The following is a 19,108-nucleotide window of genomic DNA, read 5'->3' on the forward strand; positions in this document are numbered from 1 at the left end:
GACTTTTGAAATAATGTTACTTCAATCACATTTCTTATTTATCCTCTTAATTAACTTGTTTTATTTAATATACATATATTAAGTAAACTGTTGTTGTACTAAATGCTGTGTGGCATATTTTCTGAAGCTTTGGAAATTCAATAGTAACATGGCATAAACCTGCATTGCTGTCATTCTACTGCTCATATTTAGACTAAGTATAAAGATTTCTCACTCTACTTTTTGCAATTTATCCTAGATCCAGTGTTTACAATATATCTATTAGTCTGTAAATGTATGAAGAAAAGAAAAAAACAGGAGCAATAACATGATGAAACCTTTTTTGAGCATCTGAAAGAAAACCAGTGGAGCTGAACATCCAATTGGCCTTTTATGATGAGACCTCACTTTAATAAAAAGACCACGTTCTTTTGAACCATGTAATCAATTCTTGGCTTACTCCAAAAATGTACACAGGCAGGTTACATATTTTACACTTCAGCATTTATCAGACAAGGGTGAACAGAAACAAATATATAATCACCAATTAGGCACGGGGGGAAAGAAGCAAAAACATTTGGTATAAAAATAGTTTATTAAAAACAAGTTTCTATGGCTGAAACGTTGACGTTTTTATGTCCATGTCTTTCACATCGAAAAGAAGTCATAGAAACATTCGTCAATTTTCAAACCAAGGAGTTAAAAACGTTAAAGCAACAGGTTTCTGCGGTTCTATGTGTCGATGTGTTTCAGATACGCAAATCACGGATTATTAACAACTATTACCATTAAACCTTAGATTCATCAGTGATGAAAGCATATTTACAGCAGTGTCCCAGGCAGTGCTCTTTATTCATTATTTCTGCTTCACATGACTCAGTGTGCTGATTAGGACTTCAAACTAAAACAAATCTTCAACTAAACAGGGTGCATTTTCAAAATAATTATTTCATAAGTCCTTTTTTTTACCGTTTTCATGTCAATAAACCAGCTTTGAATTGAAAAACTATGATGAAACTGGATAAATTTGATGACCATCACTTGTGGAAAAGTAAAAAAAATTAAATCTAGTAGAGAAAACAAAAGAGAGATCATTTAGAAGAATTTTCTTCAGTCTTCTTTTCAGGTGAAGAATAGAAAACATTTCAGTTTTCAAACCTTTCTGGAGATCTCGACGTCTTTTACTACAAAATTCTTAGCTATTCTTAAAAAATAAGGATGAATGGAGAATTACACATCTACAAATCTGTGAAATGTTAACCATCACAGACCTTTCAGATTTTTGACCACTCATTTAAAAAATGGACGAAATTCTTTTTAACCAAATGCAAAATGTAGTTTTCCAGCTTTATAAATGAAAAGGTTATTTTTTTTAAAGGAAATATGTAGATTTAATCTCTGAAATTAATTAATGTGGTAATATATTTTACTGTCATTAAATATGTGAAAGGAAAATATTTTTTAAACCCTGCATGTATTTCTCTAATTAATCATGATCTGAAATATTCCATGCAGATAAAATAGACATAAAAACATTTGTGTGATTACGTACCAGAGGTTAGAAAAAAATCCTTAGAACTATTTTTTTGTTTTTTTGCTGGTAATAATGTAATATGACACAAGAATGTAATAACAGGGGTAATAAAGAGAAAACTTTATCAGGCTTCATTACGCAACAAATGTTGCAGATGTTAAAAGTGACTAAAATAGACATGATTCAAGCTGTGAAGAAGGTCCTCGCTTCATTTAGGTGATTTCATGAAGGTATGAATAAACTTGGGATGCAAAAAGAACTTTCCCCTTTTGTGTAGAAGCCTTGGTTTGGAAAAAAAAAAGTACATATCTATTGTTCAAAATGAAAGGCCTGATTATACCTGGAATTAGATTTGTGAAAAGATTTGGTTTTGTTGCTTGAAAACATTGTGGGAGAAGCGCTACTGCCCAGGAACTGTTAATGATCATCTGACAAACAGTCACTAGTTAGAACTGAGACTATTACAGTGGACAAAACTTTTTTTCTGAGTTTCTCTCTTTCACATCAGCCACAGGCTGAAGGTCTACGATGCTGCTGCTTCTTCCTCGTTTTCTTTTGTTTTTGTGGGCTCACTTTGAGCCAGCTCTTTAGATTCAGAGGGCTGTGGGTTTTCAGCAGCAGCAGGAGTCGTCTCTGCAGGCAAATGTTCTGACTCCTCTTTCTTTTTAGCTTGCTCCTCAATTGGATCTTTCCTGGTTTCCACAGTAACAGGAGGAGTCCCAGCAGTTACCTCTGTGCTGTTAGAGCTCCTGAACTTGTCCATGTTTTCCAGTTCGGCCAGTCGATCATCCTTATCCCACCGTGACGTCCTCTCTCGCCTCTCTGACCGCCTCGGTTTGTCTCCCTTGACTTCGGGTGCTCTGGCTTTGTCCCGGCTCCCTCCTCCTTCTCCCCTGCTTCTTTCTCCTCCCTCCACTCTCACCCTATCCCTCTCACCATCATCACCGCGCCCTCGCTCTCTGTCTCTATCAAGGCTGCCTCGCCTCTCCCTCCAGTCCCGTCTATCTCTGTCCCGATCACGGTCTCGGTCCCGATCGCGGTCTCGGTCCCGGTCTCTCTCCCATCCTCCCCCACGGGAGTTTCCTAAATCCTCCTGCCAACCCCCAAGCCTGTCCCTCCCATCCATTCGGTCACCGCCGCCTCCTCTCCCTCCATCACCAAAACGTCTTCCACCTCCAAACCCTCTGTCCCTTTCTCTGTCTCGATCCCAGTCTCTGTCCCTCTCTTGTTCTCGATCCCTGAATCCAGGCCTGTCTCCCCTGGGTGGTCTGTCATCTATTTCCTCCTGTCCTTCGAAGGTTCTTGGACCACCTGGTCTTATAAACGAATCTGGACCTTGAGGGGGCGGACCATGTCCACGAGGGAAAGGACCTCTCATGTTGTGTGGAGGTGGCATCCCAAATCCTCCTTGCTGTTGCGGTGGCTCGTTTCGCATCATCTGAGGGTGTGGCCCCCTGGGCATCATCTGTGGAGGCCCAGAGGGCATGTTGGGGTGAGGTGGTCTAGGCCCATGGGGTGGAGGAAAACGCTGCATTTGTGATGGCGGTGGTCCCTGGGGGTGCTGAAGTCGTATCATACCAGGACGGGTACCAAGAAGACTACCAGAGGGGGACTGAATGCTTCCTGGGTGTCTACCAGGACCTGGAGGTCCAGCTGGAGGACCTCTTGGAGGTCCGACCGGGGGACCACCCGGGGGACCACCGGGGTGTCCGATCGGGGGCCCACCGGGGTGCCCACCAGGGTGTCCGACCGGGGGCCCACCGGGGTGTCCGACAGGGGGCCCACCATGATGTCCAACTGGCGGACCAGCGGGATGTCCAACTGGGTGACTACCAGGGTGTCCCATTGGGGGACCTCCTGGGTGTCCAACTAAAGGTCCACCTGGGTGTCCAACTAGAGGACCACCAGGGGTGGAATTTGTTAAAGGTCCACCTAGAAAACCTCCAGGAGGTCCTGTTGAAAAAACAAAAAAACAGTTACGTTTTCTTAAGCTGAAGTCTTAAAACTCACAAGTTAGCTTTTTGTATCAGTGCCCCAGGTATTAAGAGATGGGAAAAGAAAACTGACCTAAATGGCCCATTTGGTTGTTAAATAAGTTTGGATTCTCAAGAGCTTCATCATTTTTCTTGGCATCCAGACCTGCTGGGTCTTGAGATGGGGCGTCAACTCCTCCTTTAGGAGGAGGTGGGGGAGCAAGGGGCATAGGACCTGAGGGAGGGAAACCTGGGAAGACAGATAGGAAAGTCACTCAGCTTCTTCATCCTCATTTTTATGAATCAATTTCATTAATTAATTTATTAAACTCGACTGATAATATTTGGAAATATCCTGTTATGACCAGTGCAAATGGTCCAGAAATATCAGTACAAAGCAAAAAGGCAAATGAAAGGAAACAGTACCACACATGGCAAAAAGTTAAAAAAACGAAATCTTCAGACAAGATTAAAAAACTTTTAATAAAAAATAGAAGAGAAGAGAAAAGACTGTACAGTAAAGGAAAAACAAAAAAAGCTTTAGTAAAACAACAACTGGTACAATAACATTTAAAGTGTGAAGCTAAGGTGAAACCTTTAAAATGCACATCTCTGACTCTGAGAAAGAACAACTGACCATCCAAAGGAGAAAAAAAAAGGAAATGTAAATATCATGCATTTAAACCTAATGAGTAAGTTAAAAGCAGCAAAGTTTATAGAGTAACAGCTTCATGGAAAGCAGATCTCTGGTAGTTCTCTCTGGGGCATTTAGGATGCAGGAGTCGATCACTGCAGGAGATAAAGCTTCCTGTATGGGGTTGGAGACATTGTCTAAGAGTAATGATATTTTCAAAAAGTCCTTCTGTGTTCCAACACTTGCACTGGCTCTAGGGGGAAATCCTAGGACAAAAGCTAGCTATCCAGATGGGTTTAATCAAACCATTTTCTTGCTTACTAAGTTTATTCTCCAATAAACGTCATCATATCAGGTGCCTTTAATATCAAAATATTTCAGACACTTCCCTCTGGCAGGAGGTTGTGGTGGGAGTTGTCGGGGTAAGTTAGGACAATTCTAAGGGCCCTTGAATGAGGGGGGGCCAAAAAGAAGAAGAGAAGATTTGTCCCATTATATTTTTCAAATATAAAAAGAAAATCCAGCAGTAAAATAAATAATCTTCATGTTCTCTCTCATTTTTCAGCAGTAAACAGTGGAACAAAACAGGAAAATATTAAGAGCATTATTCAAGGATTTTTATTATTTCTGTTGCGTTTTTTTTTTTTTTTCAAGAAAATAAAAAAAAACAGGATTAATCCAGCTTTTATTAAATAAGACAGAGGCCAAACAACTAAGCCAGAAAGCAGAGTTGAGAATTTACCTTTATCAACCAGAACAGGGAACAGGAAAACGCAGTAGTCCTCAGAGGGTTAGCATCAGCTAAACGCTAATCGATTTTTGCTGGATATTTACATTAAATAACTGTCTCTGTCCCTCCATCATGTAAACAGATGATTCACCAGTAGCCCCGTTTCTTCAATCAATCTTCAACCCCCCCCACCTCCCAGTGACAGGTGAGCAACATTGTGTTCTGGGACAGGAGAGTTGGCATCAGCACAGAGTCTGTGGGATTTTCCTTCTTTATATATATATATATATATATATATATATATATATATATATATATATATATATATATATATATATATATATATACACATATATATATATACATATATATATATTTTTTTCTTTTTTTTCCCCCTGATTCAATACATTGAATTCAATTCAAGCATTTCCATATAAACTTGTCTTCTTATATCTAAAATACGAAGTGCATTTATTGCAGTAGGCAATAACAAGTCATTACAATGTTAGGTGTTAGAACAGCTTTACCCCAAAGAGCTTCGCTAGGATGCTGCTTGTAGTCACCTACCATCTCTGTCATCCATCACAGCATAGCTTGTCTGCAGCCCTGCTTTTAGTTGTGAAATATAAGTGTTCCTTTGAAGTAAAGTAAAATCTAAGCCGACAGTATCTAGATGAGATAAAGGCCTGAGCTTTGATATTGCCAGACGTTTCAATATCTTAATCCATAGTCCACTCTTGATTAACATACAGGTATGTTTTGGACCTTTGGGAAGCTGCAGGATTCAGTTCTTCTTCAGCTTTATTGTTTTAACAGATAGTCTCACCCTTTCAGTACCTACTGATACAAGATAGAATTCATGGTGCAGCAAGGCATCCTAGAACCATCATCATTTCAGCTTCCTTCTTCACCCCTGAAATGAGGGTTTTTTTCCTGAGATGCTGTATTTTTGGTTTATACCAAGCATCCATATTTGCTTGAAGGCCACAGCCAGGAATATTTTCAATTCATTCAAAATATCATTTTGGTTGTAGGCTTCTTTCTAGATAATTGTGCAACTTCAAATCTTAGCAGTAATTATGCTGAAGTATATTAACTTTGCATTTAAGATGAACTTTCTCTGTGAACGCCTCTAGGACGCTCTATCACCCCTATTTAGAAACTCAGACTCACTTCTCCATTTCAAATCACAACTCAAAACTCATCTGTTTAAAATTGTCTATTATCTTTAATATCAATTTCCCTTTCCCAGCCTTTGTGTTTTTTAAATGGTTTTATTTTGTGTTTTGACTTTTTTTCTTTTATCTTTTGTATGTGACCTTGAGTATCTAGAAAGGTGCCTTTGAAATAAAATGTATTATTATTTTATTACTATTACTTTGATGGGGGTACCCATTTTTTTTATTATAAAAAAGACAGTAAAACAATATATATATATTTTTAAATCAGCATTTTATACTTCTTTACTATCAAAAACTGTGTGTTTAAAGAGTGGAGATGGTTTAAAGTCAGATGAGAGGCGTTTGAGTCACTACCTGGAGGCATTTGCAACGGGTTGAAGCCAGGTCTCATGAAAGGAGGAGGGGGGATGCCTGGAGCAAAGCCAGGTGGAGGCATCCCGATAGGACCAGGAAATACCGGGGGTTGAAGAGAACCCATACCAACCATTGGCTGCTGCAAAGAGGGCACCTGAAAAAATGTATATGCAGGTTAAAAAGCTGTCACCGTGCAATGTGAAAGTTTAACTAGACTAAATAGAAAATAATATTAATCTGTCAAAGAAGCAGTGATAAGAGTTAAGTGTGGGTCCATTAATTCATTAGGGGTTGACAAAGATTAGTAAAAACATCTTTAATATATGAGAAAACGATACAAGCTTGAAACATTTTTTGTTTCTTACTTGTACAGGAGGAGCAGCAGTAACAGCCATCGGTAAAACCTGGGTTTCCTCAGGCTGCTGTTGCTCAGAACGGCCATTATGAGTGAGTTCTTCAGGGTGGTCTGAGCTCTTTCTCACACTAGTCCAGTCTGCAAAGTCAGGCAATGATAGAAAATAACTCAATTAATCAAAGAAAAAAATAAACCTTCCAAACTGTAAACCTGAGGAATATTTAATCAAACTTATTCAGATAAGCTTATTTCACATTATTTCAAGAGAATAGCAAAAACAAATCCCTTTATTTGCCACAATGGGAAAATTCTGGACATATGTACATGTCAACATATGTAGACATATGTAAATGAAATTTGCTTTTTAACCTGCATTAATTTTGGTAACATTTTAAATGAGACAGGTGTCTCCAGGTTCTGTCATCTGCATCACATGTGCTCAGTGTGAACTTGCTTTCATCTGTGAAGAGCACAGTACGCCAGTGGTGAATTTGCCAATGCTGGTGTTCTTTTGCAAAAACCAAGCGTTAGCACGGTGTCATGAGCACAACCCCCATCTGTGGATGCTGGGTCCTCACGCCCTCCTCATGGAGTCAGTTTCTAAAAGTTTGTGCAGACACATGCACATTTGTGACCTGCTGGAGGTCATTTGGCAGGGCTCTGGCAGTGCTCCTCCTGTTCCTCTCCGCACAAAGTTGGAGGTAGTGGTTCTGCTGCTGGATTGTTGCCCTCCTACAGCCTCCTCCAGGTCTCCTAGTGTACTGGCCTGCCTCCTAGTAGACCCTCCTGCCTCTGGACACTACGCTGATACACAGAGTCCGTAGAGTCCATTTCATGCTACCACAATTGTAATAGCATCCCCAACATTCAAAAGTGACCAAATCATCCGCCAGAAAGCATACAGGTAGGTACTGAGAAGTGTTATGTGGTCCCCATCTGCAGAACCACTCCTTTATTGAGTGTGTCTTGCTAATTGCAGTAATTTCTAACGGTTGTCTATTCCATTTGTACAACATGTGAAACTGATCGTCAGTCAGTGTTGCTTCCAAAGTGGACAGTTTTGTTTCACAGAAGTTTGAATACTGTGTTGTTTACATGTTCCCTTTACGTTTTGAAGAGTGCATATATATATATATTTATATTGGTGAAAACAAAGCACAAAAACATTCAAAACTGTAAGCTCTGGTGGCAACCAATAATTTTAGGGACATGAAATCTGGGCCAGATTTTCACATTCAAATAACTAAGTTCATATTCTAGCAAATAAAACAATGATATATACATTGAGGGATGGGGGAAACACTGTGTCCAGCAGCTTCATTAGACAAAATAATAGTCCTGTTAACTTTCGACAAATCTACCCAACAGACAACATGTCTTCTGGTTAAGTATCACTTAAAAACAAACTTTAAGGTTTATTTTGTTCCTTCTAATTTAACGCCTTCAACATATTTATTTTACCTGGTGATAAGGTATCCATATCCAGCATCCCTCCCTCTTTCAGCTCCGCTAACTGGTCCTCTCTGACTTTAGACCAAGGTATGTAGGTGACACCAAGCTCCACGTCCCAGTACTGCTTAAAATCTGGCATTATACCCTTGTTTAAAGCCCAAGCAATCTGGTAGGAAATAATATGATTTTAATTCAGATTTTTTTTTTTTTTTTACTTTAAACATGTGAGAGAAAAAAAGGTCAGTCCACCTTTATTGCTTTCTGGTTAACTTTATACAATCCTCTGCTGAGCTTCTGCAGTGCTCTGAAGGCATCCTGCCTGTGTATCATGACAATGTAAGCACAGCCACGTGGAGGAATCATCTGGAAAATGAGGGGAGAGAAACAAAATGTGTCACTTCATTTCAACCAGAGAGATTGAGATTAATTCAGTTTGAAAATATGAAAGGCTCATTATATAACATTTATCTTGTCATTAGTTTAAACATTATATATTTACCAAATTAGAAGATTTTGATTTAGCTAAGTAAATTTATACAAAAATATTAACATTTTAAACAAACTTTGATACGTCAGTAATTTATTCATTAAATCATTAAGTTAGGGCTGCAGGATATCTGGAAAACTCAACATTAATGCAGACTATAACCACACCTGCAATAAAGCATAATAAAAAGGTCACACAATACTGTTAAAGTCCATCCAAGTGGCCAAATATTATTGTCATTAAAAAAGTGTTGAAGAAATAGAACCGTGATCACAGTCTACATCATGCTGAGCAGCTCCAAGTTAAACTAACATGAGGTGCTTCACTGATTAAAAGCAAAGAAAAATGTCTGCAAGGAACAATCGACTGATATAACAGCAAAGCTTTAATGAAACAAGGTTTAGCTAAACCCATACTATCAACTTTTTTTTGCCTGTATAAGAAGCTACTTTTTTCCTATGCTTTATACCATTAGGCTTATATGAAAGGCTTTTCAGTGTATTTTTTCCTTACCACAAGGGGGCGGAAATCAAAGTTGGAAATGTTAGAATAACGGGCTAATTTTCATTTAGCACACACACACATTAAAGCTGTCAAACCAATCAAGAGACGGGGCTCAACTCATGCAGAGCTGAAATAAAGAGCTAACGAAGCCACATCTTTCATTATAAGCCTTACTGCCTCGAGCCAACAAGAAAACGGGAGCTAACATCCTTCTTCATCTATACTATAGCGGTGTTAGGTAGAGGTCCCCCTACAGGTTTGGTGGTGAACATTTCAGATACCAGCTGCTTATATCCAGGTGCAGCTTATATTTGTACTTTTGCAGGGTTTTTTTTTTTTTTTTTTTTTTTAACTTAGCGGGTGCTCTTTACAGTGAGGTGTGCTCTGTAGTCTGGAAATTACGGTAGTTTTTTTCCTAGATGTAGACAACATCGTATTGTATCTATTACTGAGCTGTTACTCTTTTATATAATTTTTTTTTTATCATTTCATGGCTTCCTTAAGAAAATAAAAAATGAATGAATAAGAAATAATAATAAAAGTCTGAACTACAAGAGCCGTCTATAGGCAAGGCCCTAACCAAGAAACTAACTCCTATTTACACCAGAAATCTGCGATGTTCTGCTGACCTTTATTGCACTGTAGGCAGTAACGAACCCAAATGACAACATGAACTAGATATTTTGAGGCTTCCTTCCTGATGATAATCTTTAGCCCTGACAGAAACCTACCATATGGTCTAATCAAGAGGTAAAAGTATTTATTTAACAATCAGTTCTTTTATCATGCCTTTCTGATTAGACTGCTACTAGCCCACTGTCCTCAACTACTGAATAATTTATATTTATTTATATTATATATATATATATATATATATATATATATATATATATATATATATATATATATATATATATATATATATATATATATATATATATATATATATATATATACACACAAGAGAAGGACATAGGACAATATGTACAATAACAAGTCAAAATATTAAATGACAAAACACAAAGGTTATCGTTTCTGGCTGAAAAATATTACATCTAAATGAACCCACTTACATTTATCGATTCAATCTGTCCAAATTCTTCCAGCAATGAGGCGACATCTTGCTGCTGAGTTCTCTTATCCAGCTGACCCACCCACAGTGTTGTACTACAAACTGAAAATTAAACAGGAAAATAAACCATTTACAGATTTTCAATATACCAAAAATTACAGGATTTATCTGGTAAGAAAATCTATTATCTTTAACCTAGAAGGAAAAAAAAAAAAAAGAGCATGAATAATAAATACATTGATCCATAAACCAAACAACGACTCACTGCTTAGAGTCTCGCTCTTAGGTGGCGGAAGGCCTTTTTGCCGCCGCTCTCTTTCTTTCTCTCTTTCCCGGCGCTCCTGTGAGCGAGAGCGTGGCGAATGGTGACGGCGGTCTCTGGAGCGGGAGCGAGATCGCCTGTGCCTGGACCGCCGGGATCGGGAGCCAGATCGAGACCTTCGCCTCTTCGGAGATCTGTGTAGCGGGAAACAAAGGACACTTCATTACTAGGAGAGGTTTTTTTTTTAGGAGAAATAAATATGTATATATTTAAAAAGAGAATTTTTAAGCAGAAACACTTCGCATTTCTTTCAGACATGTACCTCGAGCCTGAACGGGACCGTCGGCCAGGTCGGCCATCTCTCATTGAAGAATGGTCCATATCACCTGCAGATTCCTGATTGAAACAAAGATAAATCAGCCAGTAACTTGCTGCACAACCAAATCTTGAAACAAATACTTTGTTTCCTTTATCTAAAAACCCATGGCATTTGATTTGTTTTGGGGTTTTTTCTCCAATAAAAACCAAAGTTACAGAAGATTGTTTGGATGAGATAAACAAAAGAAAAAAATCCTGTTGACCAGAATTGCATGGTTTTGACCTAGATCAACCAGGCCAGAGGAAGATTGGAACACTCTGGTGGGACTGTTACAGTGAAGATTCAAACTTTGCTTTATCAAAATGTATTTAAAAGGAAACGGTTTTTCAGAACATATTCATAGTTTATTCAAGCTAAGATAGAGAGCTAACCTCTACGAGAAGCAGGCAATGTAAAGTAAAGCAAAGTTGCTCTGTCTCATATTTTGGCTTTATGCTCATGCTAACGATTGGAAATGTAAGCATCAATTTAGAATTGAAAAAGCTGGAAAATGGCTCCAAACAGAGGCAGCTGTTTACATGATGCTATCAATGTTAATTGTTCAAATAAAATGCTAAAAACTGCTTTTTTATGTAACCAATATTCTGTTGAATTTAAATCATATTAAAAGCATTTCACAGAAGCATGAATTCACATCTGCTCCTTTTATAATTACAGCACTTTTTATGTCTCAAGTTTTTAGCTTCTATTTTGCAGCGACGTTAAGCGTACCTGTTGTTGCTGGACAGAATTTTGAGGGGGGTATACCCCTGGGAAGCCTGGATGCCCAGCTAAACTGGGCAGGGGGTGTCCGGGAAGAGAATGACCCATCGTTGGCATAGCAATAGGGAAGCTTTGTCCAGGCAGAACACCAGCCTGCAGCTGGCCGTTAGGAGGCACAGGAACCTAAGGAAGACAAGTAATTAATATGCAATGCCAGTCCTAGTGGCTGTACATCAGAATGACAGTTGTTTTTCCCTTTTTTTATCCTTATTTATACCCTTTTCTTTCGCCTTCTTACAAGCAGTCCTACATTCCTACAAAGAACAGAAACATAAACTGGACCAAAATGGACTAACTGGGCTCCTTTTATGTTATGAAAAGGCTAATTTACTGATTATAAATTCAGAGCAGTGTAGAATCGGTAATCTTGCAACACAGACTCATATCAATTAAGATGAGAATTAACCTCAGTGCACACACAGATTAAAAACAAATCTATGAAATATTCCTGACTGACATATTCTGGCTATTTAATAACATTAAATCTACCACTGTTTTATTACAAGAGATTAAAATCAGAAAAAAATGACAAAAGTTCTTTATGTACATCAAAAATATTTATACCACATGTATAGTAAGGAAGGGCAGGGCCATAGATCAATATAAATTAGGGCTGAAACATTAAATTGCAATAATCGAGATTAATTGATCATTTAAATAATTGTCAACTAATTTAGGAATTTGGGATCGTCCATGCTCTCGAACGCATTTAATAGAAGTTCCCTCTCAGGAGCAGTCACAAGGTCGTGCTTCCAAAATTTTTTTTAAGTGGAGAGGGCAGGTCTTTTCAAAAATTCACAACAATCCTCCTCGATGCCTTTAAGTTGAAAATAGGATTATAGTGTCAACCAAGGCTTTTTTCACCCCTGTCCTTATTTTAAAAAATGATAACAAAACACTAATCAATATTAATTACAACTTGATGAAAGGTTTATATCGTGATACAGTTTCCAGCAGCATCGAGCAGCCGTGTAATTAAGATTGCTGTGCTTCATTTCTACAAAGTGAGCGTCACACCTTGAAACCTTGGGTGTAAAATAATTATCAAAACAAAATCGGAGGAGCGTGGCCTATTGGTTAGGGTATTGTGCTTGGAATGTAGAGGGTCTGAGTTCAAGCCTACTACCAAAGATTGCCTGGGCGCTGGCCAATGGCAGCCCACTTCTCCCCAAGGGGATGGGTTAAATGCAGAGAGGGAATTTTGTTGCAATGTCAATAAAAAAGCTGTTAAAAAATAAATAATAAAAATACTCAAATGTTTGTTACAGAACTAAAAAGTACAACCTGTTGTGAGATGTCTTGTGAGATGTTCATCATCTGTGTATTAAAGTGCTCCATGTGCTGAGGGAAGGCTGGAGGCTGTTGCATACTGTGAGGAGACAAATCCATCATATTACTCCCACTTACTGTCTTTGCATATTGGTTGGGGTTAAACTACTCTTAAAGCCCCTGTCACACCTTAACGATTTAGACCAGCGTATGCCTGATGTACGAAAAACCTGACAAACATACATTGGATAAGTTATAGGTACGTGTTTCAGCACGCTGACACACGGCGAGTACTGCGTCCGACGTATGCCAGCGGATGCCATGCGTGGGGCATAGGTTCAAGACTCGTTATGAATACGCTATGTATACGCCCAAAATTAAGAAAATACATAGAAAGATCCGCGTGTGCTAGCGTTTAAGGAGATTCTGAGACATCAGGCATACGCTGGCTAAATCTGCAAGGTGCAACAGGAACCTAAGGAGACTGAAGACCCACAAAGTATGCTGTGAGGATGCTTCATCCTTTTTAGGTTCTTCTCCAACATCTGGTTCATCATCATAGTCAAAACGGTCCAGCAGTTTCTAAAAAAGGAAAAAAGACAAGTCTTAAATGACATTCATTTAATTTTCTTTTTAACCAAACTCAGAGTTGTAAAATCTCTACAGAGTCTGAAAACTTTTTCCCCCTCTTTTACCAATCAACAACCAGAGGCTTTTCTTAGGATTTTGTTTGACAAACAGAATATAGGGGCGGCTGATTACCGATTCCTGGTCTTTAAAAAAGCCTGACATGATGATTTCTTAAATAAAAACAACGTCCATCGAGGCCTTTAAATTGGTGCACCCCTGATAAAGTAGTTAATAATTTTGAAGTGGAAGACAAAAAATTATGCAGTTTCCTGACGTTAAAAAAAAAAACCCCTGTGTGAAACATGTGGCATGGTTTTCTTTTAAAGTTTTTTTAATGTTTCAGGATTAGCTACATTCACCTTCATTTATCTTACCATCAACTTTGACCAGTTCAATAGCCCACATTATGATACTGCCGCCGCTATGTTTTAAAGTAGTGATGATTTCTTCAGTTACCACACAGACAAAATAAAAATAAAAATATATGTATAATTTTTTTGAGAATTCCACAAGCGTATTCTGTGCTCCCATTTTCATGTAACCAACTAAAGAGTGGAATTTTTTTTTGGCTTTATTGAACTAATGACCATGTTCATGTGTCCGTGCTTGTTGCAGTTTGGTCACTAATGTCCTCTGAAAAACATCTGAGGCCTTCACAGATCCCTTGTATTCAGATTGAGTACAAGTTGCTCCCAGGCAGACAGGCCAATGCAGAAGATAATCTGTTGTTCTGTGTTTATTACAGAGAGGTGGGAACAAAAATGTGGGTTTTCTGATATTCATTTTGCAGAAAGAAAAAAAGGTCATTGCATCAACCAATTCCAAATTCTGATATATGTTTGTGTCCATGGAAAATAAAAAAAAAACAAAATGTAATTTGATTTTGTGGTGTAACTAACAATGAAACCTTCAATAACTATAAAAACTGTCACCGTGTCAAAAGTAGACTTTTGCTGGACAGGCTGTGCGTGGTGGGTGGGTGGAGGAGGCTGTGGCGAGGGAACGGGAGGTTGGGTAACAGCTGCGGCCAGGCCTGTGGGCACACTTTGGGCCGCAGTTTGAGCTGTCGACGGAGGAAGCTGAGCATTAGCTTCAGGTTTCACCACCTGCTGCTGGAAGTTCTGAAGCATCTGCTGAAGCTAAAAAATACAACACATCCCAAAGTGTTAAGAAACATTTAAGCATCAGAAAAGAAAATAAAGAAAAGAGGCTTGTTTTTCATGAGCTCAATTCATCACACCTGCTGTCCCTGCGTGGACTGGAAGAGCTGCGCTACAGCAGCGAGGGCATCGGAGTTATGCAGCGGAGGAGCAGGTGTTGTTGTGGAATTAGCTGTTACTGTATTTACGGGCTCTTTGGCTGGAGATGGTGGAGAACCTAAATAATCAGTGGTACAATCACAAGCTTGTTTGATCAGAATAACGTTACCAAGGTGAAATTAAACTTTCATAAGTAAATTTTTTTTTATGTTTTAAAATAATTCCAAGCTACCTGGCTCTTCTGCATTTGTGATGGAAGCAGTACCACTGCCAGAGCCAGCAGCCATGTCCAAGAGCGGCTGGATAACCTCGATCTTAAACACTGCGTTCTTCTGCCACAGGTTCAAAACCCGCACAATCTTGCTCTACAAAACCAGAAGAATAACAAATATTCCATATTCCACAATTTTTTAGCCTTTCAAAACAAATTCTCCATTCTTACCCGGTCCTCTATTGGGCAGAGACAGAGGTTCTCGAAGGTTCCTGTGATATTTTTGGTGAACCTTGGACCAAACACGTCTTTGTCTGCTCCAAATTGGTGCCTGGACTGCCTCACAATGGAATCCACCACATACAAGCCTGCGACTTTATACTCTGGCTTACACTGGGGGGAATCAACAGGATGGAGGAACTCTGATGTTAGTCACTTATGATTGCTGAGAAAAAAACTGCTTTGTAAATAAATCTCAAACATCCATCTCACCTTTTTAATAAACTTTTCCACAATCTGAACCACGTGTTTGTAGAGCTGAGAGAGGAGATTGTATGAGTGTTTCAGCTTAATATAGACTCAAAAATAAGTCTAAATAACAGTTAATATAAAAAAATAAAAACAGTAAAAACACGAGTAAAATAATAATGTTCTTACCTTCATAGCTTTTATGGCTGATTTGGTGATGGAGATCATCTTAGCTCGAGATATAGGAGGCTTGGAGTCCATCAAGGAGAATAACTGCAATAAATAAAAACTTTATTTAAATTCACATTTCCAACCTTCATGTTGAACTGCATGTGGTGTACTTTAATATGTGATTTCCATTTCTAAAGTAAACATTTCTTTCTCCAAACATTTTGTTTTTGTTGCTGCTATTTACAAATAAAGAATATTTTATATCTTGTTTGAGTTTTTTATCCATAAAGACAAAAATGCTTCTTAATTTTTTTATAAGGCAACAGGAATAGTGAAATCTGATAGTAAAAGTGAGTTATTACTAAAAAAGATGGCTCCAAGAATACAGAAAAATAAATAATCAAGGACAAGTTAGGTCTGAATCCATTAATAGTTAGGACAGGATAGCACTGAGATACAAGACATGATATAGCATGAAGAAAAACACAAGGTTTCACTGTATCATTATGCTGGCAAAGGTTCTCAGTCATCCAGGTCATAGCCATTCCAAAAAAGTTAAAAAACAATCCACTGGACTTATTTCCAAGTTTTAAAACGTTTCGCTTCCCATCCAGCATTTTCTTTAATTCAAAATGTCAGAATTAGAAAAATCTTTGCCAATTCTGACATTTTCTTCCTGGATAGGAAGCAAAATGTCTTCAAACTTGGAAACAAAGAGTCTAGTGTACTGTTTTTTGTTGTTTTTTTTTACTTTTTTTGAACACTTTCATTATCTTCCCTTCGAAATTAAAACAATTAAGAAGTGGAGCTCCTTTAGTATCAACATCATTGCAATCCATTTCTCTCAGGAAGGGGAATGACAAGCAAGGGAGAGGACATGCAGCGATGTTCCACAGGTCATGACTATAACCTGAAGCAGCACAAATACAGGTGTCAAGTAACGAAGTAGAAATTCTTTGTTACTGTACTTAGGAACACTTTTTAGGTGTCTATACTTTACTCCATTACTTATTTTTCTTTCTACTTCTGACTTCTACTCATTACATTTTCATACAAGTATCTGTACTTTCTATTCCTTACATTTTTTAAACAAACGTTACTCTTGGCTTCGGCTTTATGTTTATAAATATTTATTTCACGTCATGTGCACCATCTAATGCAGATCATTGGCAGCATCCACATCTAGTGAAAACTAGTGTAATTGGATGACTCGTATAGTGTAAACACTCATTGGTTAGCTAAAGGAAATCATCAGAAGCAAGCAGGTGTTCTTCAAACTGCAAATGTGAGTTGTCTATGCCATGCTACAATGTCAGATTCGGAAAAGATGTTGAAATGTCGTCACAGGCAAGAGCGTATCGGGAGATGGAGACAGAGACCAACAAGGCCTCAATTGAGAAATTGAGCTTTCAATTCATATAGTGGCATCTGGCGTTTTTTTTAAAGGTTACTTTATACTTTAAGTAGTTTTTGGAGCACATACTTTTTTAAGTTGATACTTCAACTTTTACAAGAGTGTTTTTGAACTGCAGTATTTATACTTCTACTTAAGTAACAAATGTGTGTACTTTTGACACCACTGCCAATAACCAACCAGTTTATAATGCACACTGCCAGCCAGCTGGCTGAAAGCCTAGACTTGTTCTTCACGTATGAGAAACACAAATTTGGAAATTGTAAAGAACAGAATCAAAGTTTATAAATTTAAGGAGCAGCGCCTAGTTTAAGTGCATCAAAAAGAAAAATTAAATTGTTCTTTAGGATAACACTTATATACGTCCTTTTTTTCTTAATTTCGTGTTTAAATAAGATGAGTTTATTGGGTTAATATTATGCTATCATGAACATGTAGTTACAATAACTATATCCAAAGTTAGGACACCCATGAGAATCTCCTGTTATCTAACAATGCAAATTTGTAATAACAGTTGTAAGTTTACTGTGACAAAAGAAAAGCCAAGCACCACGTGCTGAAGGGAATCTCTCACGCCTAGCAGCAAAACATCCACTTCTATCATGAAGAATGGGACTCAGAAATTACAACTACAAATACGCTCAGCATAGCACAGCAGAAAGCTAAGACTGATTTGCCCTTGTATCCATGATCTGGGATTTTTGCAGCTTTATTGTCGCCTCTTAAGAAAAAAATCAGTACTGCAATAACTAGAAGGATCATATGATTCACAATAACAAATTAGCTTAATATATTGAAGGATGTAAAAAGGCTGAATTAGTTTTTTACAAGGGGTGCTGCTTTCTTAACCGTGGGGCAGTGAAAGGCTCACCGAGGTCCCAAGCAGAAACACTGCATGTTCTCACTGGGCTTCCAGCATCATGAACAGGCCTCACAGAAATATATTCAATCTGCTCTTTAGGAAATACTTTACGCGTCCCTTTCCAAACTAGCAACAATGAACTTCTATACATCTACTGTCCATTCATATAATCATGTTACCTGTGAGCTATGCTTGCTAATTGTACTGTTACAAGTAGCAGTGTTTGGGACGACTCACTCCCACCAGTTAGCATCACGGGGGATCCTGGTATCTGTGTTTACTTTGTTTTTCTGACATATCTGAGCTGCGTCCTACATGAATAAGATGTAAAACCCTGCAATGCAGTGTAATATTATCTTAGTTGATAGAAAGAAATGTTAACATTAACCCGATTTTAATAACATCAATAAAGTCCAACCGCTAGCAGGCCCTGTAGTCCGACCTGTCAGTTAGCATCACAGCAGTACTACTGTGGACACATCCACCACCCACGGTGACTTCATACTCTCAGCGAGCCCAAAATGCAGCTTACCTCCTGATTAAAGGCGTTCACAGCCTCCATGATTACCGGATACACCTGACCTCTCCTGTAAATACACCCAATTCCTGTTAAATATTATGTTTATTCGAGGGAAGGACGGTACAACATGTCCGCTCCCCTCTAGCTAACGCCAGTTAGCCTCGCGTTGGGTCGGCGGGCACCGCAAAGCATGATGGGATTCAATGTTGTCCTTATTGGGTTTGTCCACTAGATGGCAGCGTGCTTCTAGACACTGTGGTACCTCGAAAAAAAACATAGATTAACATACATCATGAAAAAAAATTTATGTTCAAACCCCAAACTACAGTGTTACATGTGGGGATTATTTTATGTCATATCAAAACAAAACATAGCAGATTGGTTAGGTGGAAGAACGTTTTTATATACTATTATAACGTTTTTAATTATATACTGCCAAATCACAATATATGTAATCTCAAGGCACTTTACAGAGACAATTCAACCACATCATACAGTCAGATTGGTTCAAAGTTTTCAGTCTCAGGAAAACCCGATGATTGTATCGACTCATTGACTCGAAAGCAATCCCTCACACCAAGCATGCTTGATGTGAAAGTGGAGAGGAAAAACTCCCTTTTAATAGGAAGAAACAAGGCTCAGTTTA

General features: G+C 38.3%; 1 protein-coding gene across 1 annotated transcript; it reads right to left on the bottom strand.

The window, feature by feature from the left end:
• Positions 1-357: 357 nt before the first annotated feature.
• scaf4a (SR-related CTD-associated factor 4a) lies at positions 358-18,657 on the bottom strand. The gene is made up of 19 exons (XM_038285016.1): positions 18,475-18,657; positions 15,685-15,768; positions 15,520-15,564; positions 15,259-15,420; positions 15,049-15,181; positions 14,798-14,934; positions 14,490-14,696; positions 13,424-13,509; positions 12,943-13,027; positions 11,608-11,781; positions 10,840-10,913; positions 10,521-10,711; positions 10,257-10,357; positions 8,442-8,555; positions 8,202-8,358; positions 6,751-6,878; positions 6,386-6,539; positions 3,581-3,736; positions 358-3,466 (listed from the first exon to the last, which is right to left on the bottom strand). Exons 1-19 carry the CDS (start codon positions 18,502-18,504, stop codon positions 2,037-2,039), a joined length of 3,648 nt encoding a protein of 1,215 aa, XP_038140944.1. The 5' UTR covers positions 18,505-18,657; the 3' UTR covers positions 358-2,036.
• Between the last annotated feature and the right edge of the window lie 451 nt (positions 18,658-19,108).

The sequence above is a fragment of the Cyprinodon tularosa genome, unplaced genomic scaffold (genome assembly GCF_016077235.1).
Source record: "Cyprinodon tularosa strain WSP-4 unplaced genomic scaffold, ASM1607723v1 ctg205, whole genome shotgun sequence".
In the NCBI taxonomy this organism is placed as follows: Eukaryota; Metazoa; Chordata; class Actinopteri; order Cyprinodontiformes; family Cyprinodontidae; genus Cyprinodon; species Cyprinodon tularosa.